A 26,579-nucleotide genomic window follows, 5' to 3' on the forward strand; every position below is an offset into this window, starting at 1 on the left:
CTATGCTGCAATCTCAATACCACATGTAAAATGAAGATTAAACCTTTGCACTCAGGGGCTTCCTATCCTCTGACCTAAGGATGGTTCTGGATCCCCACCACCACCCCCTTTTTTTATTTTTTTTTTTGACAGCCCTTCATGTTGGGATACCAGACAGTAGAACTCTGCAAAAAAATAAGCAGCATGTAAAACCATTATTTACCTCCTCTGCTTCTGGTAACAACTTAAGAAATTCATTCAGCAATTCAGAACCATAGGGCTCACTTCTTCCATGATAAATATCTTCAATGATGGATTCAGCAGACCTTGAAAAAACAATTGAGCATACACATTTCTAATACTTGCAGGCTGAACAGTTACAGAAATTGAAAAAAACATCACGCTTGTGTTACCCAAAGGAATTATAATGAGGTTATCTGTATCTGTGTCTACAGCAACATTATTCTAACATCAGTTTGAGTGATGCCTTTACTAAAAGGTAACATTAGGAGTGAATACAGATAGCATTGAAACAGCTTACTCAAAAACAAACAAACAAAACCCCACCTCAGCTTTCTATTAATTCTTTCTAATGAAGGGGGGCCAATGAAAAGCAGATCTCGTGCAGTATTACACGAGATATAAGGGCTTCCTTGAACTGCACCTGAAAACTCACTTCAACTGACTAACAGCAGCAAAATCTGGATGTCTGGGGATAAGTCATAATGGCTGTCAAAACTAAGCATTAGTAAACAGATTATGAAGTGTAGTTACTTATGACAAGCTTATATAGAACTGCAAATTCCATCAGAACAGAGCACAATATACCATACATTTGATGACAAATGAAAATCATTAGGAATTGCACACATCTGTAGCCTGCACTAGCAGTGCAGAAAAATCAAATCTTACTTTTTGAATTGTTTGAGAAATATCCCAATGTTCATACTCCGTTTTGCATCCAAAATGGAAACCTGAGAGAGAGAACAAGAGAGATTAATCTACTAATACGTAAGAGAATAGCACATAACGCAGGTATCATTCCTTAAGCTGCTACAAACAGTTGTATGCACTTGCCACCAAATCACAAGCAAAATAAATAATTTCCAATCAAAGAACTAGTTTTCACCAGGGAAATACACAGACCACCCACAACACCTTTTCTCAAGCAAATTGTAAAAACACAGCAGCATTTACAGAAGGAAAGAATAAAGTTCTATTTCATTACAAAATGAAAACATTCTTCTTCCTTATTTCATAACACTGTATCTATAAAATGTTGCTCAAGTAATACATTGTGCTGAGTCTCAAGTCCCCACTGCTAGTTAGCCACACACTTCAAAATCCGTGTATTTCAGAGGTTACGCAGAAACTATGAGGACAAGCTTTCTATAAGCAGAGGTCAATATGCAATACCGATTTCATTCACATGAACTAACAGCCACGCTGATCAAATGGGAAGATAAGCCAGCCAATCTTGAATCAAAACCTGAGACAGATGATTTTCAAATCTGTTTCCTTTGTCTAGAATGAAAACAGAAACCCATAATAAAACGACAGTCTCCCCCTCGCACTGTACTTTAAAGATGATTTGCTAAATCATCTTACGTGTACAATTCTGGAGATTAAGCAGAGAAAAAGTTTTAAAAAGATTAAGCAAAGTTTATTTTTTCCCTAGCTTAATTTTAATTAGAAGTGTTAGTTCTTTTCATGCTACTTTTTCTGACTGCAATGACATACAACTGCAAACCTGAGATGTTAGCCACAGTTCTAGAGAATCTTGTCCTTAAGGTTAAAGTTTTACCACAGCTATTTTGGTGGCAACAGCTAGAAAAGTCATGAGGTATACAAGGACAAGAGAATTGCTTCATGTTAACAGTGCCACAATAAATCAGCTCTGTACACACAGATGTTCAGGACTGCTGTTGGACTCACATGATGTTTGAGGTTTTGGCAAGTGGAAAGGTGTCTTGACCTCTGTGACAGCATAAGAATTAGAAGTATATATATATAAATAAAAAGTCGGCATTGTCAAGAGATAGCCCGCAGTCAGCTGGTGGTAGGGAAAATACAGGTATGGTTAATGTGCTATCCACAGCATACTACTGCATACACATAGAAGACAGCCTCTTCATCTGCTGAAAAAAAGTGAATCAGATTCTGAAGTTTTCCAAAATCTGGGAATCTCCTCTCTCCTGAAACCAGTAAAGACCAGGAAACACAGGAAATATCAGAGTATTAGGTTTAATTAGATGACTGCTAGCCTGAAACCCTTCAGTTTTAGCATATGCAAAGATAAGAGGCCAGGCCATGGTTTATTCTCTTCTTATCTTAGGAGTTGAGAGGCCCCAACAGATCATTAAGGGAAAGCCCCTTAACATAGGACAGGTTCAGCTATCTTTTCTCCTGCACTATCTAATCTGTTTTCAAATGCAGGGACCTCTCACTGACCTCTCACACTACAGCTCCAGTCCCTAATTGCTCCGGTCACTGCGAATTCTCTGATCTCTCTCTACTGGTTTAAGTCAAGTAAGTTCTGCCATCGTGACTTTAGCTTTTGGGTTGTCTGGGTTTTTTTAAGCGTATTCATAGTTGATCTCCAGTACACCTCATTTTTAGTCACAGTTGGTAACTATTAAAATAAGACTGGCCATCTCCTGGGTAAACTTTTGGTTTCCGTGGCACAATTCAGATGTACATTACAACCTCAAATAAAACTAGAGAATTTTTTTTAATGTTTGCCCCTGAAGAAAAACAAGGGATTATAACATATAAAGCTGCATTTCCCTTATCAGCATGACGTAAAACAAATGTCATAGCTGTTCTTCTTTTACGTACAGGGACCTTACATGCTTTTCACTCTGACTGTACTCTAGTTTTTCCCCCTTTCTTGTTCAAGCACACAATCAAAACGCATGACTCAGTTTTTGGTCATTCCTTGCCTGGTGTCATTTTTAAGATTATCAATAGCATTTGAAAAAGCTGTCATTACTTAACTACCTTCATGGAGTTTCCAGACTGGAGTGTGAGGAGGAGAAAAGGGGAACTTGGCAGATATTCCATAAACACATGTTCCTACTCTCTGCAAAAAAGTACGGTACCTTCCACCTCACATTCAGTAGTACCTCGTTGCATATCAGATTTAGAAACAGCCTTAACATCTATTCCCAGTGTCTACTCCTCTTCCCCACTGAGCTTTCATTCAGTTTGGTCCTTGCAGAAAGCTATCTGTATATGATTTCCTCCCAGGTACTTGCTTTTTACCCTTTAAGCATTACCCCAGCTTTTCATAAAGTCTGCTCCTCTCATCTATTCACGCACACCTTCAGTACCGCTGCCAGCGCAGCACGTTCCAGATCTCTGTTTGCCACCTACAAAGACACTAAAATGCTGTGTACCAGTGACATTCGTTGACTGCTTGACTCAGGAAGCAAAGAACTGAGAACAGGCTCTCCCTGCTCACTGGGATCTTCTATACCAAAGAAAATCTCTTACGGTTCCTTATGATTTACTTTAGGTGCATTCAGGAGAGCTTTCCCCACTCTCATCTTCAACTCTCCTGCCAGAGAACACTATTAAACTTCTGTTTACCTTAGTGTGGAAATATTACGACCCGCTCAAATGCCTTGCACCATCTCAGCACCTGCACTTTGCCAGACATGCTTGCCAGCAAACACAAACGTCCCTGCCTCACACACCTGCCACCTCCCCTTCATAAACAGTTCGATCCCTTATGGAAGGACAGCTGATCCACTCCTGAACCCACTAGTCATCACCATCATTTGCAAACTGGTGGTGTACTTCTGAGATCTACAGCAGGAGCAGACCCTGGAGGGTAAGAACAGTATCGGCTAACCAATACTAATCTACCACTGAAATATTCCCCATTTTAGATGCAGCTGTGTTAAGAGAAGGGGAAATTTGGTTGCATACCATGGTGAAGTTGTGATGATGGTAAGAGGAAATCTGCTCCTGATGGTAAGAGGAAATCTGACACAAATATTCATCAACAGGAAAGATGCAGAGGAGCGTTCTGGGAGACACAAACGGCCTCAGCTCAACCCCAAATTTGTAGTCACTGTGGAAATGCAGCAGGAGTTTCTTGCCGTGAGATTGTCAGTGAGGAACAGGAACATGACAAGGTGAGTTTATGACAGACAAGCGAAAACAAAACATTACATGGATTTCCTGGATGAGAATAACGGGTTTTCACACAGTGGGATATAGTTCACGAATTTCAGCAAGCACGGACAGTCTGGTGGCATGGGCTCGGTGCTGGAGATTAGGAAGGATACAGACAACATCCTGCTTCAGTTTCCAGTTCACTTTACAACGTGCTGAACACCATGACTGCATTTATCATTTTGGGCTCTGTTCCCTGAGTCACACACAGTGCCTGAGGAAAGGTGCACTTCTGCCGCCTGAGCGAGCCCGGCAGCCTTCTGCCACCCAGAAGGGACGCCCCCCTCCATCTCACCCTGCCACCACGCTCCTCGCCTGCTCCCTCCCCGACGCTGGCACTGGTGCTCATCTCATTGCTTTTTTGCTGGGTCTGTTCCCTGCTGGATTAACAGGTTGAATCAGCTCTCAAGAAAGTGGAATGAGCATTAGAGCTAGCATAGGCAAAAGAGACAGAGGCCACAGCCAGGAGGAGGGGAGGAGACGTATCCTGTTTGCCCCTTCCATCTTCCTTCTCCCTTCACGAAGCCCTCGCACAGGCTCTGCAATTGCCTGGACCCTTTTGCAAGCCATCAAACTCCCTAAAATAACAGAAGACCACTCCCCATGATGCCGGTGCACACATGAGGGGAAGGGGGTACGGTAGCAGAGGAGGAAGCCAGGCCAGCTCCCTTGGCCGGCGACAAACCCTCCTGCCTCCTCCAGCACCAGGTAGGCCACAGCCTGGGCGAGCGCCCGCTGCGCCGCACCGCCTCCAAAGGACGGGGAAAGTAATTTGCAGCCGGTGTGTAAACTTTGCTCTACACCCCCTGTATTTAAGAGACTCAAATTACGCGAAACCATAGCGGCAAATTAAGCTCTTAGTTAAGGAAACATGTTAATTAATCTCCTAAGGGTTTGGTGAGGGCTTGTTTATGAAAAGGAAGGCATTTGCTGTAGGAGTGAGACTCAAACCTCAAGAGACTTCAGTTATAATAACGACGTTTAGTATTGAGCCTCCAGAACGGGGATTCAATAACCTGAGCTGGGTATCTAAATTGCGTGGATACAGCACTGCAGAGCGAGGAATTAAAAGTGCATGCAGTTCTGTAAGCTCCTACAAGACAAAACTTTTTGCCAACTGGCTCGTGATTTCATAATCGCTCTCTGCAGCAGGCATGACACCCATCTCCACCAGTCTCTGGGGAGTGCCCTCAACACCGGCTGCAGTCAGTCTTCAGAGCTCCTGCTGACATTACACCACTGTGCGGAGGGGAGCACCTGAGCCAAAAGAGCAGTCTGTGTCCACGCACAGGGACGTCACTTTGGACAGATGCTGTTTTCTTCAGATTTGGATCTAAGCGATTCTTGAATTTAGGCACTTGAAACTACCATGAAAATTCACTGTTGACACACTACTGCAACTAGACTAATTCCGCCATGTGAATTCAGAAGACACAGAAGCCACGACACAGCCGGAACAGAACCGCAGCTCCCTCAGCCCTGCTCCAATGCTGTCTCCGCAAGGTCACAGGGATGCCATGTGCCTGTCTGCTGCAGCGAACCGAGGATAGTCGTCGTAACACTGAGGTGAGCAGCAGCTGCCAGCACTGATGACAGAAAGCACTAACACTGCCCGTGCCTCCGACCTCCATACCTTGCTGAATGATGCCTACAGTAACGCTGAGCATGTGAGCTGTTGCGTACCCGTGCTTCCGCACTTCCAGTGACACACAGCTCGGCAGCATTATCTCCTTCCCTCCTTACTAAGCAGCCAGTACCGCAAAGCCCATTAACACACGAGAATTGCTCACCGCTCTCTGACACGCTCTTGCAGCGTGCATGACAAGTGAGTCGAACGTTTGGGCAGTTAAACAGCATGATAAGCACACAGGCAGGTCCTGGTCCCTCACTGCCTGCCACCTGCAGAGGCAGTGGATGGGCATTGACCTGCAGAGGACTATGGTATCAGCTCTGGATGTGTGCAGAAGAACATTAATTGTAAGAGAGTGAAAGTTTGTTTCCAAAGGACTGAACCCTCGTTTTGCAGACCCATATTTTTTATCTCCAACACTGCTCCCCAAGATGCCCCAAGTCTCAAGCTGTACATTTGGAGCACACTGGGGTTTTCCCTGCCCCAACTGCTGTACACTAGGGGCCATATTCAGTTTATGAAATTTATCATCAAGTTTGCTACATCTAATTCTTCAACACACGGCACTCCTGGAAGGGAGCAGGTGCTTCTTAGGAAACACGTGAGGAAGGAGCTGTGTACATCCACATGCAGCACAGGAAGTCCACTCACTGCAATCCTGATTCAAAGATGCACATAGCCCGAAAACAGCGCAGAGGTTAATCACTACCTCTGATGATGGCCTCAATTACTTCTTTCCGATGTCAGGGCTTCAGAGCCTGCAGTACTCATACCTGTTTTAAACCCCTTATTTTAGCCTATGTACAACACGAACACTATCGGCGCATCAGTTTGTTCTTGCTGATATTTTATTTTGATGTCTTCCAACTTCTGTAAGACACCATCAACTTTGAGTCCCTATTTTTTCACTAAAAACTGATACATAATCACACCTGTTAACCCTGCGCCCTCTGTGTTTTGTTTACAAGCTAACATGTAAACACACACAGCTGTGATTAAATCTGCACTTCTACCCCCCAATTACTTCACAGAAAGATCACTTGAGACAATTCAGCTCAGGCTTCAAAAAGAGGCTACCTCTAAGTCAGGATTCAAGAACTAGAAAAGTTACTTCTCAGTTCACTGGAGAGTGCACCTGGAAGTGTTTGGAATATACCTCTCAGCACCAGAACAGAAATCTGTAACAGCCTTCTGTTCGAGTTGAAAAGTCAAGCAGGTTATTTCTACGTCCAGAAAAGGCATGGTAGATGCAAAAAAAAAGTGTTCACTAGCAACGCGTATGGAAATTGAAACTTTAAAGTTATCTCAATTAAATAACGAATTCCCTTAACTAATGCATTGTATTTTATTGCCTCATTGTCATCCCGGTACTTCCCTTCTTGATGTCTCTAGGACATTGGAAGTACATACATAACACGTCAACCCTTGTGATAGGACTCTCCTCCCTCCTGCCTAGTAGACATTTGCATTTTGATTGTGCAATGGACACAGTGGAAGAGCTGAAGATAAAAACTACAATACACTTAACCTTCACACTAAAAACTCAATGGCTATCCAATAAAAGTAAATACAGGTGCCTTCAGTTCCCTTCACTTTTATTTATTTCAAGAGGTGATCAGATCACAGCACTTACCCAGGTAAAATAATAAAACACTGTTAGCTCTTTGAAAAACAGATTTGTGCCACCAAGAACAAAGAGTTTATCCTTCCTGTTGTTCCCCTCCCATTCAAATCAAGACAAATTTATAGTTAGAGTGAACCACGACAGAGACAGAGGTAAACAAATGCCAGACAGGATTTATACCAATTCTCGCAGCATTGTGGAAAAGAAAGATTCAACTTCGGTTCTTACCTCCTCTTTAGTCTCCTTAAACGAAGACTTTAAAGACCGACTTCTGGTGTCCTGGGGCTTGGTTTCTTCCTGCTGCCCAAAAAGCTCCTCGATCGTCTTCGTGTCGATCTGATACTGCGGTCTCGCCGCGATCGTCCAGATGTTGGTTTTGCCACGGACCTGCTCCTCGGGGATGGTTTTCCAGAAGAAGCTCCGCATCCGCTTCTTTCTGCTGTGGCTGTCGTGCCCGTTGGTCAGCGGCGGAGGCAGGGGGGGGTTCGGTCCCGGCAGCGGTGGGGGCGGTGGTGGCGGCGGCGGCAGCCCCGGGGGCAGCGGCGGGGCAGGGGGTGCCCCCGCCAGGGGACATGGCGCAGGGGGCGGCGGCGCCGCAGCAGGCGAGGGGAGGTGCGATGCCGCCGTCAGGTCCTCGCTCATCAATCCCGTCGCGACCGAGATAGCCCCATTTTCTTTGTCATTGACCAAGGAGAGACAATTCATAACATGCATTTTACGGCCCCTCCGAAGAGGAGAGCGTCACTGCCTCGGGTCTGCCTGAAGCATGGAACAGCGCGGCAGCAGCGGCGTGCGTCGCGCCCGTTCAAGCTCTAGTCTGCCAGCAGCAGCGGGGCACGAGGGGACTGCGCCATCTTCGCAACCTACAACGAAGGGCAGCGGGGAGACTCGGGTCAGAGAGACTGGGCATTGGGCTGAAAAGACACCAGAATTAACACATAACAGCGATCAAGAAGGAAAATTTAGGTAATCAACTATCTTTCCCAGGGCAATTGTGTAAAATCTGTCCATGCAATATCTCAAATATTTGTGGGGACTTAGACTTCGAGAATACATATAAAAACAAGAATCTCTCCTAAATCACACACACAGCAGATACCAAACCCATCTATTACTCTCAGCTTGGTGCAATTTTGTAAGAGAAGGTATGTATCCCAAATTATTAAGCCAAATAATCTTCAACTCTTTTGCCCAGGGAAGTGGTTGAGTCACCACCCCTGGAGGTGCTGGAGAAACGCATAGATGTAGGACTCAGCAGCACGGTTTAGCGGTGGACTTGCCAGCACTAGGCTGAAGGTTGGACCAGGTGATCTCAGAGGCCTCTTCCAACCTGAACTGCTAACTACTACTCCTGCGGTAGTGGATTAACGGCATCAAACAGACCCCGTTTGAATCCTTTGGTGTGAATCCAAGCTGCGTTAAAATAATGAATGACGTGTGCGACAATTTAACAGTCTGCCCTAACGTCCTGCTTTTTTGCCTTCCTACGATATGACTGTCCATAAGGGAAGAACATCACACAGCCCCTCAGCTCCCTGTGTTGGTGGAGCATCCACCTGCAGTATTTGCATTTTGCCATTACATGTCAGGCTACGCTGCCTGCCAAAACGCACTAAGAGAAGACAGACTGCAGTTTGATTAAGCTGTCCCTTATAATTTACTTCAGCATCCAGGTTACCACAGCAAGTTCAATAAGCAGAGAGAGAAAGGAGAGAGGAACCCACAGGAACAGTAACCTACACATCCTAAGCACTCAGCACACAGACCTTTACGTAGTTAGGAAAGCTTTTCTATCTGCCCAGGTTACCTCACAAGGTAGCTTAACAGGAATCACAACAGTTTTGAGCAAGCTCTTGTATACTGCCACCTACGAAAAGCAGATACTGACGTTGACGGTAAACCTTCAAGAATGACTTCTGTAAAAAGCACGATTTTGACAAGCCACGCCTATTGGCTTTACTTTCCTTGTATTTCTCAGATAAGATAACTTAAGATATTTCAGGTATAGACTAATGAAGAATTCCATGGCTTTTTGAAAATACGTATGTTATCTCAAAACCATTTGGGGAATTCACGAAAACCAAAAACAAACAAACAAAAAAACCTCCAGCCAACCAAAAACAAAAAAAAAGATACCGCACAAGAAAAATTTATGTAGAATAAGGACAGCCACCGAGAAAAAATCAGTCACAGGAAAACTCAAGCTGAAGCAATGCACTGGCACGAGAACAGCATCAAATCAAAAGTTTGGCACGGATTTAGCCGTACGTCTGTTCTGCAGGGTTCACATAGAGCTAATAGCAATCCAGATCGATTCGACATTGTATAATGGTGATGAAAAACCTTTGCTATTTTTGCCAGAGATCCATCATTAGAGTGTTCATGAACAAACAGATCCAAGTACAGAAAGAAGCCTTAGGGCAAATTCTCTCTTGCTCTGTAAGGACTCTGCTACTCACAACTTCTCTGAAGTCAATGGAAATTGACACAAAATGATACGCTTCACCTTGTCTTCTCAAAAACTTGCACAGGTAGCAATGACCTCCCCTTTCTTGCTTCAGATTTTCTGGTCTTATACCTCACGTTACTGAGGTGCTCATGAGAATAGAACATGCTTATAAAAGCTTGTGTGAGGTTTCAACCATAGGAATGATGGAAAGTATTTTAATGGCAGGGTAAAGAGGGGAAGAGCTACAAAGAAAGTAGATCAGGATAAAGGGTTTCAAATTCAAATTAGCATTAATACCCAGTTGCTATTACAGAGCGCTATGTTCATTCCTCTCCTCCCAAGTTCATGATCATAGATGCACAGAGGCATGAAAAAGCAGGTGCAAGGCGGTGGAAAGAAATTAACCACTCAAAGCAATTAACCGTTGCATTAATTTAAAGAAATACTCAACTTGGAAAAAAAAATCTTGACTCCCTACCATTTACTTAAGAATGAAATATGCATTAGCCAGCCTTCCACCAACACAAAGCAGTTTTCGGCAGTTATTATTTTCTAACTCGGGTTCCCACAGATTTAAAAAAAAAAATGAGAGAGAGAAAAAGAAAAAAGAGACAGGCAGACAGACTGACCTACCATGCCCCTGGGCAAGGCGTATGAACCTTATTTTGAAACTTCCAACAAATCTGGATGCTTTAGGAAAACTGGGATGAAATCCGAAGGAAGCCAAGTCGGCGGCGATGAATCACCGGAGTCCCAGCGCTCACACAGACACGGACAGACAGACAGACAGACAGCCGGTGGGAAGGACTGATCTCAGAGCTGGGCGCTGCTGAGTTAGCCAGGGACACTCCTAGTGAAAGGAGTGGGGAATGCAAGAGGAGGAAAACATCCCAACCTAGATGGAAACGATAGACAGAGCAGGAAAAACTGTCCTCCAGCCATCGTGCTGCTTGAGCCGAGACAAGTGTCAGCCAGGAGCAGGCGAGGGGGAGGCACGGGCGCTTAGGCGGAGGGCACCGAGGGAAGGCACAGCGCAAAATGCCTGCCTTCAGCTTTGCCTTCAGACAGGTATTTGCGATGCAGGTGGCGGGGGTCACCTGCTGCGGAGAGGACGGCGGCCTGGAGTTACGGGCTGCCATCAGGCTGGCCAAAAGCCCCTCTGATTTTGTGTGCCTGGTGTGGGGATCAGGCCGTGTGCTGCTGCCAGGTGCCCGGGCAGGGCAGCGAGGGGAGCCGGGTGCCCTGCCCATGGCAGGACGAGCTCCCAGCCGTGCCACCGGCAGCCGTCCCACGGCCGGGCATCCTCCGAGGCGTTAAAGGGAAGGGGACAGGGACCCGGGACCGACCGTTTCTGATGCCTCTACTGCGCCTCACTGCTGCGTGCCCGTTTCCCGGAGCAGCCCGAGGAGGAACGGAGCCGGCGGTGACCGAGCCGCTTCTCCTCGCCCATTGTCTCACCCAAGCGGGGAGCCAGTGCCCGGGATCGCGGCCGGGAGCCGATCTGCCCCCCTCTTCCTGCCCCCCCCCCCGCGCGGACGGACAGACAGACGGACGGACCCGCCGCCCCCTCCCCATCCCTGGGCACGGCGCAGTTCCGCGTCCCCCCCCGCCCCGCTCACCTCCGCCCCGGCGGCAGCGGGCGGCGCGGCTCGCAGCAGGCCCGGGCGCGGGTCCCGGTGCGGGTCCCAGTGGCGGTGCCGCCGCCGCCGCCGCCTCCTCGCATCGCGCCGCGGCTCAGCCGGGCCGGGCCGCCCGCGGCCGGGGGCGGGGCTGCGCGCAGGCGCGGGGCGGGCGGGGCCCGGCAGGTGGCAGCGGGGGCGGCCCCGCGCAGGCACGGGGCTGAGGGGGGCTGAGGGCTCCCGCTGGCCGCCCCCCTCCGGCGCTGCGAAATACGGTTGTGAGAGACCCAAACGCGCCCCATTTCGGAAAAAAAAGCTGTTTGCCCCCCAAAGCTGAAGTAGATGAAGTGGCACAGCTCAGGCCTTGAGTGATTCAGAAGGTCACACGGCACGGTTCATGATATGCCATAGCACTAGTGGGTCACGTACAATACGGAAGCAGAGGAGGGAAAGGGTTGTTAATAAGAGGCCCACCTCCCATCATCTAGCCCCTCAGAGCAGGGGCAGGAGGAGGGAGCCAAAAAAAGTCCCCTCACAATTCCCAGACACAAAACCCAGTCCTACCATCACTAAGGTTACCTCATGCCACTTACTGGAGCAGCAAGGCAGGCCCTTCAATTCACTTCATTTTTAAAACTGTCAGAACAAAAGGAAAATTTAAGGAATGTGATCTTAGAACTCTGTCACTGAAGCCTTAAATCCGTTGAGTGGAACGAGTTCAGCTGCAGTGAAGGCAATTCATACCACACCACACATCTCGACTTGGCAGGGCTAGCAGCAGCTGGAGAGGACAGGCTCAGACCCGAGCCAGCATGGACATTCCTCGAGAGTGCAAGGTCACCACTCAGGGCATCGGCAAGGAAGGGCAGCGCTGCTTGGACTGTAGCTGCTTGTGTTGGAACCAAAGAGACTTGTTTTCACTGCTGCCAGTCATGAGCGCAAATACTCACTCTACAAGACTAAAAGTACAAGCCAAACGAGACTTGCATAATGTCATATTAAAAAAAAATGGACAGGGTAGCAAAGGACCTGGGAGCCTGTCCAGATGTGAAGATAAATTCTTAACTTGTCCTCATCCTGTGAGATTTATTCCAGAGCTTTTCTAAAGCACCATGTCAGCAAATTAAGTTTAAATTTTCTGCTGTTTTTACCCCCCTAACAGTGTAAACACTCAGCATACAAAGATTTTGCCCACATGGCTAAAATTCAGAGTCACAAGCAACTGAAAACAGGTCTTCACAGTAGGAAGTATTAAGCAACTTTAATAACAGGTAGACCAAGCAGCCCCACCTATAATAAGCACCAAATGCACCTCCCTAGAACAGATAGCATTTAGATGGGTTGGCATACTCTGAAAATAAATCCCAATGTATTTTAAGATTTCTAGTTAAATGGAATACTCAAGACAGTCTCCAAGATGACTAATTTTAACACATAGCCTTTTTTTTTTTTTTTAAGAGGGGGAAAAATTATTTTGGAAGATCTGCACTTCTTTGGAAGCAGAACGAGCTCCTAATGCTTTAGGTTGAATATGAATATAATGATTAAACCAATCTAATTGTAAGAATAGAATTTATACCACTTGAACAAATGGCATAGTTACCCTTGTTGCAAGCCCCCAACTCTACAGTGTTTGGAGTGGCAAGAGAGAAAGTTTATTGCAACACTTCAGACACATTAAAACCAAGTCCTATTTGGTTTCAAAATTAAGGACTATGATAGTTAACCTCTTGAAACAAAACCCTGCAATTATTAACCACTATCATATAGAACTACCATGATGCATACGCATATGAAAGAAAGGCAAATCAAGACTGAACAAGTAACACTAATTTTTAGCCTTATTTAACTCTGAAGTGCTTGAATTTACAGCCTTCAATACTCTTGAAAAGGTAGCAAGGTGTATAATTATTATTTTAATTAGCACAGTTGGACACACCATTTGTTAAGTACCATTAACTAGGAACGCACCGCTGATAGCTGAACTGTTCCCAAATAAGCCAATGCATTTATGCTGGCATAAACAGTAATAACAGGACAAACCCAAACTAAACATTTGTTTCAGGCTGATTCTGCTCTGTATCTTATCTCAGCACTTAATTAAGAAATGTTATCGCACATCCATAGTAGTACCCATCTAAATTCTACCACCCAGTGATGCTCTTGATCTCTTTCTGCTCCTCCTGGAAGATCAAGTATTTTCGTTCCTCCAAGAGCTATCTTGAAAACGGGTTCTCACAAAGAGAAGAGGCAGAATGTATTTGCTCAGGAAGTGTTTTTCAGTAATTAAAAAAGTTGACTACACATTTTGCTGAGTGGCTGTACAGTGTAAGTACTTAATAGAAATATACTATTTCAAAGTAGTACAATAGTGGGCAACACAGAATTGTTGCTGCTCCTGTCTCTTTCTTAATTTTTTTTGAAAGGCACCTCAGGTGTCATAGCAATGCTTTTGATTCCTCAGTAATAGGAAACCAAATATTCACAACCCATTGACTGCATTTTTATGTCCAAGGCCATTGCTCTGCAAGGTTCATACGCTTCTCTGGATTTCCATACTGGGATACTGATGAAATAGCAATACACCATATTTTTATTATTATTATTTTTTTTATTTCCACTGCTTCTCTACCAATTCAAGGTATTCTTCTCCCAGGCAGGCACAAGCTATCCTACTTGCCATTTTTAAGCTACAGGGTAAGGTACTTCCTTACTTCACTTCAAACTCCTGTCATAACAACAAAAATGGGTCAAAGATCCACAAACAATGTCAAGTAACAAGAACAACATAGAGAAATGTAAACACAGCAAGTCACCTCTGTGCATCTCAAAAAAAAAATTCAATTTGACAAAGCTGAGCTCCCAGTAGCTGGATAAATTTGGGCTAGGGGTGATCACAAAATATGAAGATAAACAACATGAAAAAGCCAGTGACTAGCACAACCTCTACGTCAAGCATGCAGCATGGAAAAGATAACCAGACCAAAAAAGATAATTGCAGAGGAGGAATGCTGAATAATTATGATATTCTTGTTGTAACACCACAATAAGGAACAAGAGCAGATAAGCAGAGAAGACAAACTGAACATGCCGCCACTTCAGTTCAAAACAGAAAAGTTGAGAGGAATGGTTAGCTTTTCTTTTAATTACTTTGATCATTTTTTGAAGGAGAGACTGATAGAGATAAGGTTGTTGGGAGAACGTGTTAAGAAGATTGAAATCAAGCTGCTACTTTAATGATACCAGTGTATTACTGTACTCTGCTTGCACAGACCTCTCTTCAAATATTACTACAGATACACTTCATAACCAGAGAAGGCTTTGTAAGGGCTTGGTAAAGCAGGAAGTATGCCAAAGAGCATTTTACTTACACATTAGAGTAGAAGAGCTGCTGTAGAATTCATACAAACTAACAGAAGACACAAGTTGCAAACAAGCCAGAAGCATAGGAAACTTACAGTATGGTCACTGAGAAAAACAGCTCTCTGGGTCCCTGTTTGGTAAGTCAGCTACAACAACATCTGAAGTGCTGTTAACTACTTGAAATCCTTCTTCTTGATGAACCTCACGCAACACTAAAAGCGCTAATGCAGTAACTTGTAACAGAAAATTTTACACGGACAAGACTCTAGTAGATGGGGGTATGATGCCCCCTCCCTTGCCAAAATAAAAAACCACCACCACTGTGAAGCAACTAGCCATCTAGATGAGTGTCAGCATTAGAAGCTATATATATAGCTTTTTTTCTTTTAAATAAGTATTAGAAAAACAACCATAATTATTTCCAACTGGAAACTGGCACATATGATTTCCTGAAGAAAAAGTTTCTAAAATAGGTTAGATTTGAAGTTAGCTTTGAATATCAGGCATGAATTTGAATTCTTTCATGAGCATGTATTTGACATTCCTTTGCCCCCGTTCACATACCACAAAAGGAAATCACTTTAATATCCCATCGATCAGCTGAACACAGAATCCTCCTCTCTGAGGCTATCAATTAGAACAATTGCTTCAGTGAGCAAAATGGAAATCATTCTTCCTTCTCTCTGGTCTGAAATGCTACACTGAGACTTTAGCGAGTAATCTCTTTTGTCCAACCTTTCCTTCCAGTTGAAGAGACTCCAGCAGTTTTAAGCCACTGCAAAAGTTTGAGGATTACACAATGCCATAAGTCTCCTTCCTGCACAAAACAATTTCAGACCCGAGTTCACTCTTACTATTTCTGACAGATCACTTCCTTCTGGTGCAGGGACTATATTCAGCAGGAAGAGCGTGAATCTTGCACTGAAACCAAAATTACATGTTTCCTGTATAGTATTCTGAGAGTAGGTATTTCAATTGCAATCAATAGGTTTGCATTCTTTACCCCCTGCTATGATGCTATCTTTACATCCTACCTCAGCCACACAGTCTAAAGCTAACTTCTTACTTGCACCATCATATCATACACATGTCAAGATTCGTAGACAGTGGAAGACAACAGCTTCATAAAAGTTGTTAAATATGAAGTTAGCTTTGGAAGTTTAAAATCAAGAACATACACATACTAAAGGATTTGTTTCACTATAAGCCTACATTCAACTTGAACTTGCACACAATTAGATCATCCTGAAATAAAATATCAGCAGCGTTATAACCTACGGATTTCCCAGAAATTCATGTGTAGGGGTGCAACTCAAACACAAAACTAAACTTTCACTGCAGAAGCTGGGTTGTACTCTTAACCATCACAAGTCAAGGAAGTTAGACTGCAAACACCTTTAATATGAATACAAAATTCACATAGGATATACATTCTGGGGAATGTAAATGAATAATAACAAGAGATTCTGACAGAACAAAAACAAAGAAGGCTCTGTCAGGCCAAGAATTTAATGAGGAATGATTAAAAAGTTTGATTTACAGTTACAATACAGTTGTGTTAAGCACTGAAAACTTTAAGAATGTCAGCTGAAAGGCATTTGAACATACAGTACATAAATCATACAATCCACACAGTTGTAAATAACATATTTGAAGTATTTCATTTTACTTAATAGAACACAAAGCAATGTAACGTGCAAATGAGGACTTCAATACACTCAATTTAAAATGTATATGATAAAATAGACAGAATTTTACATTTAAAGAAGGACTATGCTATTGAAGGAGAAATTAAAAAAGAAGTATCTTCCTCATTACTCCCCTTACTGATGTATGCTTTTCAATTAAATAGAAAAATCATACTGGCCCAATTACCTTTTTCAAAATCGCATCTGTCCATGAAGATTAACTAAAGCTTCAACTCACTCTAAGTGTACAAAGAAACAGCATTTACACAGTCTACTTTCCCACCATGGGAACTGACAAACCATTATGTGAAAGGGTTCTTGGATTATGTACACTGGTTGAAAACATTATCTTATAAAAAGGCACATACCTGTGATTTAAGGCTAGTACGGTTGTTTTTTTTTTTTTTCCATAGAGAAAGTAAAATTTTAAATGAAATTAGTACATTGTATGGTTGGCCTCACTCAGCAAACCATTTGGTGCAAAGCAAAAACGTGTGCTTAGAAGCCTCAGACTGACAGTGATTCTTGCTTTAGTGTTTTTTCCTTTAACTCTATGATGGAAATATACATATTTTTAAAAGGCATTTGCTCTAATTCCACTAGTCAATGAGTGTTCTGATACTGCTGTCTTATACGCAGGTACTGCATACAGACCTTATATTATTAATCTGCAAAATATTCTTTCAACTCTCTCCTTTTTAAAAGTCATACGAAAATCATTAAAGATGTTTTCTATATTCATCTATAAAATACCAGATGTTGGTACAAATCATGTAAACCTCCATTTGGAAATATTTTGACCAGCCACCAAAATGACCAGAGATCACAAACAATTTGTCAGTGCAAATCTATATAGTTTTCTTTCCCCTCCCTCCCTCCCCCATCCCAGCTACAGAAATAACCACCAACCTTCACATACAAAAGGAGCGCTCTATATTTGAAATGATAGAAATTATGTTTGGTTACCTTAAAGTTACCCACTTTCCCACCAAATTCAGTTTTACAGTATTATAAAAGGGAAAAAAATTAAAGCTGTCTGTGCAAGAATCACTACAACAGTCCTTCAACCCCCACCCTTAACTCTTATTAGATTTATTGATTTTAGGTTAACATCAGCTCCTCTTCTCTGATTACTGTTCTTCAAGCCAGGATGGAGCATCTGCTCCAGGAGTTTTCAATTTGATGTGGAACTGTTTAAGTGTCTGTTCAAGCTGCTTTTGATTCCCAGCAAAGTACGCTGCAATGGCATTGTGGAACAGAACAAGCTGATTGTGCAACACCTTAACCTGCAGGCAAGGACAAAGATCGGTTCAGATGAACAGGCAGATGCAAATAATGGCACACATCCATTATAACAAAAACAGGCACATTTGAGATGCTCAGACTTCATACGAGGTTATTTAATGAAAGTTTACAAATACAAAATGCAAATACAGAATTCTCTATCATTTAAGTGATTTAGTATTTTCGTGAAGTATGCTTAACTGGCAATACCAACTCAATATGCACAGACCAAAAGCAATTCACTGAACAGCATAATGTTAGCAAATTACAAATACTTGATTACTTGCAATTAGATGCCATACCTCTGCGCAACATACCTACCTGCAAGCCAAATGCACTTCCCTAAGACAATACATGACAAATGCTTTAAGTATACAGTTCACTTATTTGTCCCCTCCTGCAAAGAGGTGCTGTTCTCTAGCTCTTGCATACCCAAGTCAAGAAAAACTGATGCTCTTTTCCCAGCAATATTTCTTGTCCGTCTCCTGTAATGCAGGATTATTTACAGCGCTTGGTCAATATCTTGATTATAAAACGTGCAGAGTAGTTGTGAAACACAACTCATCGCAGCAATCAAAACTTGGGGAGAAGGGCACGAAAGCAGCTGGAGGGCACCACTGTTCTCTTCTAGTCTAGTCCACGATGACAACCTATAGCGCTGATGAAGTCTAAGCGAAGTCAAATAAATGTTACATTTTCACTGTAGCACATCAGGAAACCTCAAGTCATGAATGAGTAGTAGTATGATGAAAAGGCATCCGTCCAGTTTTTCCTGTAGCCAAAAACTTGTCTTTTTTGTTCCCGAGTGTCCTCTCAGCCCTGCACAACCCTACTCTTGTGCCAGAAAGCCTGACTGCCTAAAGAGGTGGCCCTGTGCCTGTTTCCAGCCTACAGGACCTTGAGCCCACTTAGCCAACATGGCAGAGAACATAGAAATGGAGTGGCTGACTGAGCCCAAAGGAGTGATGTGGCAGGAAGTAGATTTAGCTTTCTCTACTGACATTTTGGACCTCAGCCCATTCTGCCAGCCCAACCCATAAAGGACAGTTTACTCCCTTCATGCTAGGAAGCACGACTGTCCTTGGGCCTGGTTTGGTCTATGCCTACCAGTTGACCATACTTGTTTTAACAGGCTATCTGGCTAACACGCTTTTCTGAGATGTATGCAATTTAATACGAAGTTACTTTATCACCTTTAAGAAAATATCTCTAAAAATTAAATATGCTTTTACAATACCATTATACAGAAACGTGTAACATGCTTCTCAAAATCAAAAAGAAGAAAACACTTAAGCTCCCTAGCTGTTAAAAAGAAAACCAAACTTGTTACATAAACTCCAAACAGATATACAAGCTAAGCTGTAAGGTATACTGCAATATGACCTTCACATAGCACATTGATAAAAATATTGAATTAAGCTTCCTTTCCCGAAATTTCATCAATTTATGACCAAATTTGGTACTTTGCTCAGGTAGCTTTTATCACAAAGCTTCTGTGAGCTTTTCTGAAGTCATCTGATAAATGTATATATTCAGTCAGGCCTAGACTTAAGTATATATATGCACGTACAATCAAGAGTTGACAACAGAGTCAGATGATTCAAATTGAAAAACGCTTTGTTTGTTTCTTTTTGAAATACCAAAGCTAACTCATTTTATGAAGTTCTATCCCAGAGCCAGATCATTGTGATATAAATTTGGGGATAGTTATCAAACTGGTAGCTGAGGTGCCAGATGTTACTAGTTCTGCTCTCCTCCTTCCAGAGATGGTTACTAAGCAAATCCCCAAAATGATTGTGGGAACTTCTTGTCCTCAGCTCTATTAAACACTCAAAAAAAAAAACAAACTATATACTCAATTCCTTCTGTGAACACAATGATGAAGCAGCAGCCAGGTGAGACAAGAGAGTAATCTAATATCTCAAATCGATGTCCACTGCAACAAAACCCTGAAACGCAACTAAAAACTAGACTACAAGCATTCACTTAAAACCAAGTTCAAAGTGAACCAGTTTTTCCCTGAAGAAAGCTCAGCCTTCCCAACTCCCGTATCCAACCATTGATTCCCACTTCCATAGTGTTTCACCTTAGCCCCGTGTTGGCAAAACACTCATGCAGTTATGCAGGCAGTTGGATCAGGGAACAGATCTAGATTAAAACTAACCAGACAACAACATATTTGCCTTAGCCTGGATCCGTTCCCCAATCTGATTCTCCGCACAGCTGCAAAAACACTTCTGTAAGCACAACAGAAAAGGCAATGTGGGGGAAGGGGGATACAGGAAGACAGGACCACCTTCTTCTACACCAAAGCCTTGATGTGACTGTCAGATTACAGAGCTAAAGGCCAAATCTTAAGCACTGAATGGCAGCACCTGCTCCAGCGAATGACTATTTGAAGATTTGCCTGTCAATAAAATACCATTAATTCTGTGTTGCTAAAATACAGGTTCCTATGTGCTACTAGCATGCCTGTCAAAAAGCCATCATGTTTTTTCAAGTTGAACATCATTTTAAATTGTCCCTTGTTAATTAATTAAGCATATCTATTCCTCATTATGAGATGAGTAAGCATTCCATAATAGACTTAAACTTTAGTCTCAAAACAAAACTGAACTTTGTACATAAACAGAAAAATGGACATGACCTAGAGAGAAGATGCAAGTTTCCTATTTCATACGCAGAAGATACTGTAGGTTGGAACTAAGTCTCCACATTTCCTGTTTTTTTTTTCCCCCCACATTTCCTCGTGTTTCCTTTGTGTGTATATAAATTTTTTTTTTTAGTATTGCCCAGACTAAAAAAATACATATTTATTAGGAGGTAACCATGAATTGTTATATCTAATTGAAAATTAAATCCTAAAATGCTTAATTGCTTTGCTATAGCCCAGTTTCGTTACACAATTCCGTATTCAACACACAAGCAACAATAACTAAGCTTGAGACTACACTGTACTACATCCTGTATCAGTATATAGAAGACCCCAAGCCCCAAGGGTTTACAATCCACAGCAGGAAAGCTGTCTGGCTACTGCACCATTCTTACCTAAAGACTTCTCTAATTAGACTCTGAACTATCACCTCTGGATCAATCCACCTCTGGACTCAGAATCATGATGATGTGTATTAGTAACATCGATGATTAGAGATTTGCATGTTCTAGCATGTTGTAACACACGTCTGGCACGGCCACTCCTTGTTCAATAAAGCTACTCAAATACTACCCTTCATTTGCGTTGCACACAATAAGCCTGAAAAAAAAAAAACAGGCTTTCCAAAACAGCCTACAAATGCAGCCCTTTGTGAGAACCCAAGTAAGACACTATTTTGTCTGACTGATCTTCCTTTATTTTGACCTCCCATTCTATTAAATGGGCACCAAGATAATTTGGTCCCATGAATGGGCACACTAAAATAAACGGCACGTTCCTGTTCCTAAGGATATAGTATCAGTATGGCCACTACTATGCCCTCCCTGGAACTACTGTAACAGATTAGCAATGTCGAAATCACTCTTCCCTTTGTGAGTTCAACATCATATATGGTCTTCAGTTTAAACCATCTCCTAAGGAGTGCATTTCTCCATCAGCTGAAGAAGCAGCATTACAGACACACTCAAACAGATTTACTGATCGGGTAAGCAATTGTTCTCAGGTACCTTTGGAAGAAATAGAGCATCTGGGATTGTAGGAATTAGATTTTAATTTTAATTAAATTTAACACTCATTGATCATACAGTTCATAATCCTTTAAAGTATAAAATATAATTGACTTAAGAGCAGTTGCATATACTTTATATGAACCTTAAAAATTAAAATTAATGCTTATAATGTTTATGTAGTTGTCTGGCTGATCAGTTGTGCATTCCGATTTATTAATACTAGCTGCAGGACAAGTATGAGGTCTAACATGAGCTCTCCTATGTTGATGTTGACAAAAGATGGTTGACACCCGAGAAAGGAATAAAGATGTCAGGTCGGTAAGAAGAATCTCTCAGACAACCACTGCCTTTGACTACATATCAGGAAGCGCTCTGAACAACAGAAGAACGAAAATCCAAATAAACAGCTGCAACCTGGAGAAAAAAAGGTCCTCACAAATTCAGGATTAAGATCACATCAAGTATATTTTGGAGAATCGTACATAAAAAAAATCAAAAACACCAATAGGGAATTTTTGTGAGCAAGCCTCTCAGTACAGAATTATATTTAAGCCAATTATTTGACTGTACAGGAAATCCTTTCTGTGGTTTAATTGGGAACAAAGTTCCAGTCTCCCTTTATAAAATATTTTGACATCTCTACTGTCAAAACTGGGAAGTGTCAACCAGTGATAAAAAGTCTTAAGCATGTTAAAGTCCCCTCTTAAAAAAAAAAGGAAGGAAAAAACTATCTTCCAGAAACAAAATTGTAGGCTGTGACTGCTAACAGGATGTTTGACCTAATCCAAGACTGTCTGTCACTAGGAAAAGAACTTCACTAGTGTTCCATAAATTCTTTTTTTTTTTTTTAAAGGCTTTTTCGTGAAGCAAGATGGAAATAAAATGTTTTCACTCTAAAGCTTTCATATCTGTATAAACATAGTGATCATTGTGCTATATAGTTAATGCAAACCAAGAAGTAAGGTAAGTGCTGTTTTTGACTAAATTGAACTTAAGCACCAAAATTCCAGTACAGATATGAGCTGGAAGGATCAAACAGTTTCACAAGTCTATAATATATTATATTAGTAGCAAGCAACTTATTAAAAGAGAAAAATGATGTAAACACAAATACCCAACACCTTCAGTACACCCATTTTCAACCTAGTTTAGTTTTAAAACTTATGTTCTTCTGAGCATTTACTAATTTAAATATCAGCATTCAGATTAGACTTCACCTTGTTTAGGACAGTGAGTTTTGATACAAATTTTTCTATTTGCAAGTTAATGGGCTACAAGTTTAGCAAGAACAATGAATAAAACCCAGGACAATACTGGCTTTAAAATCAACTGATGATCTGGTTCACCAACTCTTAGCACACTATCTGGGCTATATGGTTCCAGACCCCTATTCCTAATACAAATACCAGTATAAAGTAACAGTGCTCAGGAACCATGTTTTCAGTGTATATTCTTTTGGAATTGAAAAGGTTTGTGTTCTGCACTTCTTTTTTCCTTTTTTTTCCCCCTCTTTTCTTCTCTTTGCTTGCTCTACTTTTAAATTAAGATATATTTGAAGATCAAATAACTAAAAATATTTCTAGCAAAGCAGAAACATACAGGACAAAATACCTAAGCACAAAACCAGAAGTTGTTACATACCTTATTTTCTTCCAAAAATTTCAATTTGATAGATACGTCGTTACGCATCTTGTCGTACTTCTCTTTATGCACTTGAAACAGCTGTTGTGATTGCTCAATCTTTGGTAGAGTGTTTGCATCACGAGGGCCAAGATTCAGCTCTTCTAGGTCTGTTCGATAGGCATCATATTCAATCCTGAGAAGAAGGAAAACAATGTAAAGGCCATGTGTCTTAAAACAGACTTCACATAAGTGCCAATTACAATAGAAAGTAAAGCAAGCAGTCAAGTATGGGAAAAAAAAGAAAAAAACGGGCAAGTTTTATTTTTCTTAACTAATAGGAGGGAGAAAAAACACCTTTACGTACACTGTATAAAAGCTGCCTCAACAAGTACCCTCACCCTTTTGTTGCTGTCTCAGACATCCTTCCAACCCTCTGCTTTGTGCTGGCTTCAGTGGTCAGGTCCTTTCCTGGGACATCTCAGCTTATTAACGTGGTTTATCTAGTCATAGCGTGCGTTCATGTGCGTGTCATTTTTCTATTGCTGAATTATCATAGTGAAGAGTTTGCATCAAGAGCATGAGAAGCACTATAGGCAGGGCAGCCCCTTAAGCAGAAGTGAGTAATGGCTCACTTCACCAAAATTACCAAAATGTCCCAAGGCTTTTACAACATGTTCTAATTAATTTCGTTGCTATGCCAAAACTGGATGGGGACAGTCTGCCCTGTGGATACAGAGGCTTCTGTTATTTATACCCTTCTGAGGGCTCATCTTATATACCTAGGAAAGTCAGATACTCTGGGATCAACACTACCACTGAGAGAGATAAGAGTGAAAGCTAAATCTAATAACTGGATAAGTACTTCAGCTAATCCTGCAGTGAAGGCATATATCCCACTTCTAAATAAGACCAGATGAAAAGCGTTTTCTAATCTACTTTTTTCCCTAGCAAAGTCAGCAGTAATTAGCAAGTAACAAGAAGCTAATGCCAAAAAAATAATATAGTAAGAAATTCTGTCATGGATGCTGCTAGCAAAAATTGAACTGAAGTTAAGGTATAGGCTCTTGCCTGATAACATTTCAATTAACCCATCTAGTCTTCATATATCACTATTTAAAAAAAAGCCTCCTTCATATTCTTCCATGTTAGAATGTACTTTTTATTACATAAATGAAGATGCAGTCATACCTTCTCTCATTTTAATGAGAAAAAAATCAAAATACTTCTGTATTCAAGAACATTAAACTTCTATTCAGTATTGTCTTCAAAAACATCAAGCAAATTTTTGTTAACTAAATTACATGAACAGAAAGCTTCATCAACATATAACATTTATACATGTGGAAAAGCACCTACAGGATATTATTAGTGTAAAGATATCACTAAACTCATCTTCTGCTTTCCAGCATTACATAAAAGCCTACCGAACACTGGATCCTTGCCAGATATAAAAATAGTTTATTTTAAAACATTACAGCAAATGGATGAGACAAACAGTGACAGCCTTTAAATTTTTTTCCCCTCCTCCTATGCAATATGGGCTCCTTTGTTCAGTACCATCTAGCACTTGACCAGGTGCAACAACCAACAATATCCAGAGAACAGCCTAGGGTCACAAGAACTCCTGCCCAAGCCTCACTCACTATTCCTTGGTTTTTGGTCTTAAAATAGTGGAACCTAGCATATCATGTGATGGATGCCAATTTTAATGGAACAAACCAACCTATTTCTGTCTTCACAAATATGCTTTGTCGAGTAGAGACGTGTGTAAAACTGGAAGCATCAAAACTAAAAACTGGTTAAAAAACAACTTGTCAGCTGGTGGCATAAGCACTCCAAAGGATAATATGTTTTCTGAAGAAAAGTGATTACAGTATTCACAGGCCTCATCCTGACTTTCATTGCCACTATCATTCAGGCTTTAGTTAATGAATTTATGACTTAGTTCCAAAAGGAAACAAATTAATAAAGAGCTGATAGAAGAGGGAGAAACAGATGAATGCTAAAGTACAACCATGGAAAGGGAAGAGGAAGAACAAAAATAAATGTGAACTATTTTCTCATTGCAAAGTGACAGACTAGCTATATAAGTGAAGAACCTTCATAATTTATTTGCTTTATTGAAATGGCAAAAAAAGTATTTCTTTGAGGAAAAGAAAGGGAAACTCAAAGGTACTTCAGGAGGAAAGAACCATATGTTCAGAAAGATTGGCAAGAACAATCTTAGCAGATATATAAAGTTTCAAGAGGATGCCTGAAAAGTGTATGAACTGGCTTTATTTTTGAAGGTAAAGGATTAAAAAAACAAAACTTAACATTTAGGTTAGTTATGCTTTTCATGCCTTTTGAAAGTTTACCTGAATATCAAAACAATAACTTAGTACTTTGCTTATAAATACGCTTAAAGCATTAGAACAGAACCATTAAAAAAAGGAAAAGGCTATAGAACTCAAGCCATTTGCAGTTTTTGACCTAAAAATCAAAAAAAAATGTGCATTAACTACATCTTTCAGCAAATTAGAAGAAAAATGCTATCATCTTTAATGAAACTGAAAGAGGAAAAGAACGAAACATGAAGAACCACCACAAATCTAGCCACTACCAGAAAAAAATTTGTCTTTAGAGTAGTGTGCCGTATCTGAAGTAATCTCCAGGTCAGGAAATCCATTATCTTCTGCTAGATATTATTCACCCATTATGAAATATTTTTGGTTTTTCCCTTTCTAGGCCAAACCTGCAACTTCTTTATAAAAACTGAAGTGTGAACTACATGTATTGTGCATCAACAGAAGCACAGGATTAACTGCCTTTCAGTCAAAGATTATTTAATTAACTACAACATAGCTAGATCAAAGGGTTAATCTTGCACTGTTCCTCTGCTTAGAGAGCCACCTTAAGCTAGCAGGCAGAAAAAAAAAGCTATTCTTTTTCAGAAACAAAGATAAAAAAGTAAAATGAAGCCTACAACAGGACATTTACAAAACATTTGATTGTACAATGAGATGGTTAATTGTAAATTCTCATTACATGAGAGTCGTGTTATACTGACAAGGTTTTAAATAGCAGGTTAGTAACTCAAATGCAAGGGCTAAACTGATAGAAAGTTTGTTTCCTCAAGATTAATTGGTAATTAAAATAGCTAGATATAGAATAACTATACCTGGCACTTTCATATTGTTTCACAGTCAATAATGTATCCTCAATTGTTTTATTCACCAACGTGTTCACATTGGCAATAAAAAAGTTAATAGCCCCAAGAAGAGTCTCTCCATTTTTAGCTAGAAGTTTCTGTGTATCTGCATTGTAGCCAAACTCCTCCTGTAAACAGAACACAGAAAAGAACTGTATATCATTTCAAATCATAACATTCATCAGCAACTATAAAAAAATACAAAAACACAGACATGGAAGTTCTGTCACTTCTGTTTGGATACAGTTATGATTAAACACGTATGATTTCAATACAATAGTCAGT

At 41.4% G+C, this 26,579-nt stretch overlaps 2 protein-coding genes across 13 annotated transcripts in view; both read right to left on the bottom strand.

Moving 5' to 3' along the window:
* Positions 1-11,605, bottom strand: part of FHDC1 (FH2 domain containing 1) — a 35,952-nt gene extending 24,347 nt beyond the window's left edge. Inside the window, exons 1-4 of one of the 2 annotated variants that reach the window (XM_035553709.2) lie at positions 11,484-11,605; positions 7,644-8,278; positions 892-953; positions 203-305 (exon numbers count right to left, since the gene is read on the bottom strand). In XM_035553709.2, the coding sequence (XP_035409602.1) occupies positions 203-305; positions 892-953; positions 7,644-8,129 (651 nt within the window). In that variant the 5' untranslated portion in view covers positions 8,130-8,278; positions 11,484-11,605. Of the gene's footprint in view, positions 1-202; positions 306-891; positions 954-7,643; positions 8,279-10,497; positions 10,676-11,483 lie in introns of those variants that run through there. The other variant, XM_035553716.2, reaches the window with a different exon arrangement.
* Positions 11,606-16,226: 4,621 nt separating this feature from the next.
* The window catches only part of ARFIP1 (ADP ribosylation factor interacting protein 1), a 43,406-nt gene continuing 33,053 nt past the window's right edge, over positions 16,227-26,579 (bottom strand). For all 11 annotated transcript variants that reach the window (XM_050710529.1, XM_050710539.1, XM_050710531.1 and 8 more), the window contains 3 exons: positions 26,265-26,422; positions 23,123-23,297; positions 16,227-17,820 (listed from right to left, as the gene is read on the bottom strand). In XM_050710529.1, the coding sequence (XP_050566486.1) occupies positions 17,665-17,820; positions 23,123-23,297; positions 26,265-26,422 (489 nt within the window). In that variant the 3' untranslated portion in view covers positions 16,227-17,664. The remainder of the gene's footprint in view (positions 17,821-23,122; positions 23,298-26,264; positions 26,423-26,579) is intronic.

Source organism: Cygnus atratus, chromosome 4, assembly GCF_013377495.2.
Source record: "Cygnus atratus isolate AKBS03 ecotype Queensland, Australia chromosome 4, CAtr_DNAZoo_HiC_assembly, whole genome shotgun sequence".
NCBI lineage: Eukaryota > Metazoa > Chordata > Aves > Anseriformes > Anatidae > Cygnus > Cygnus atratus.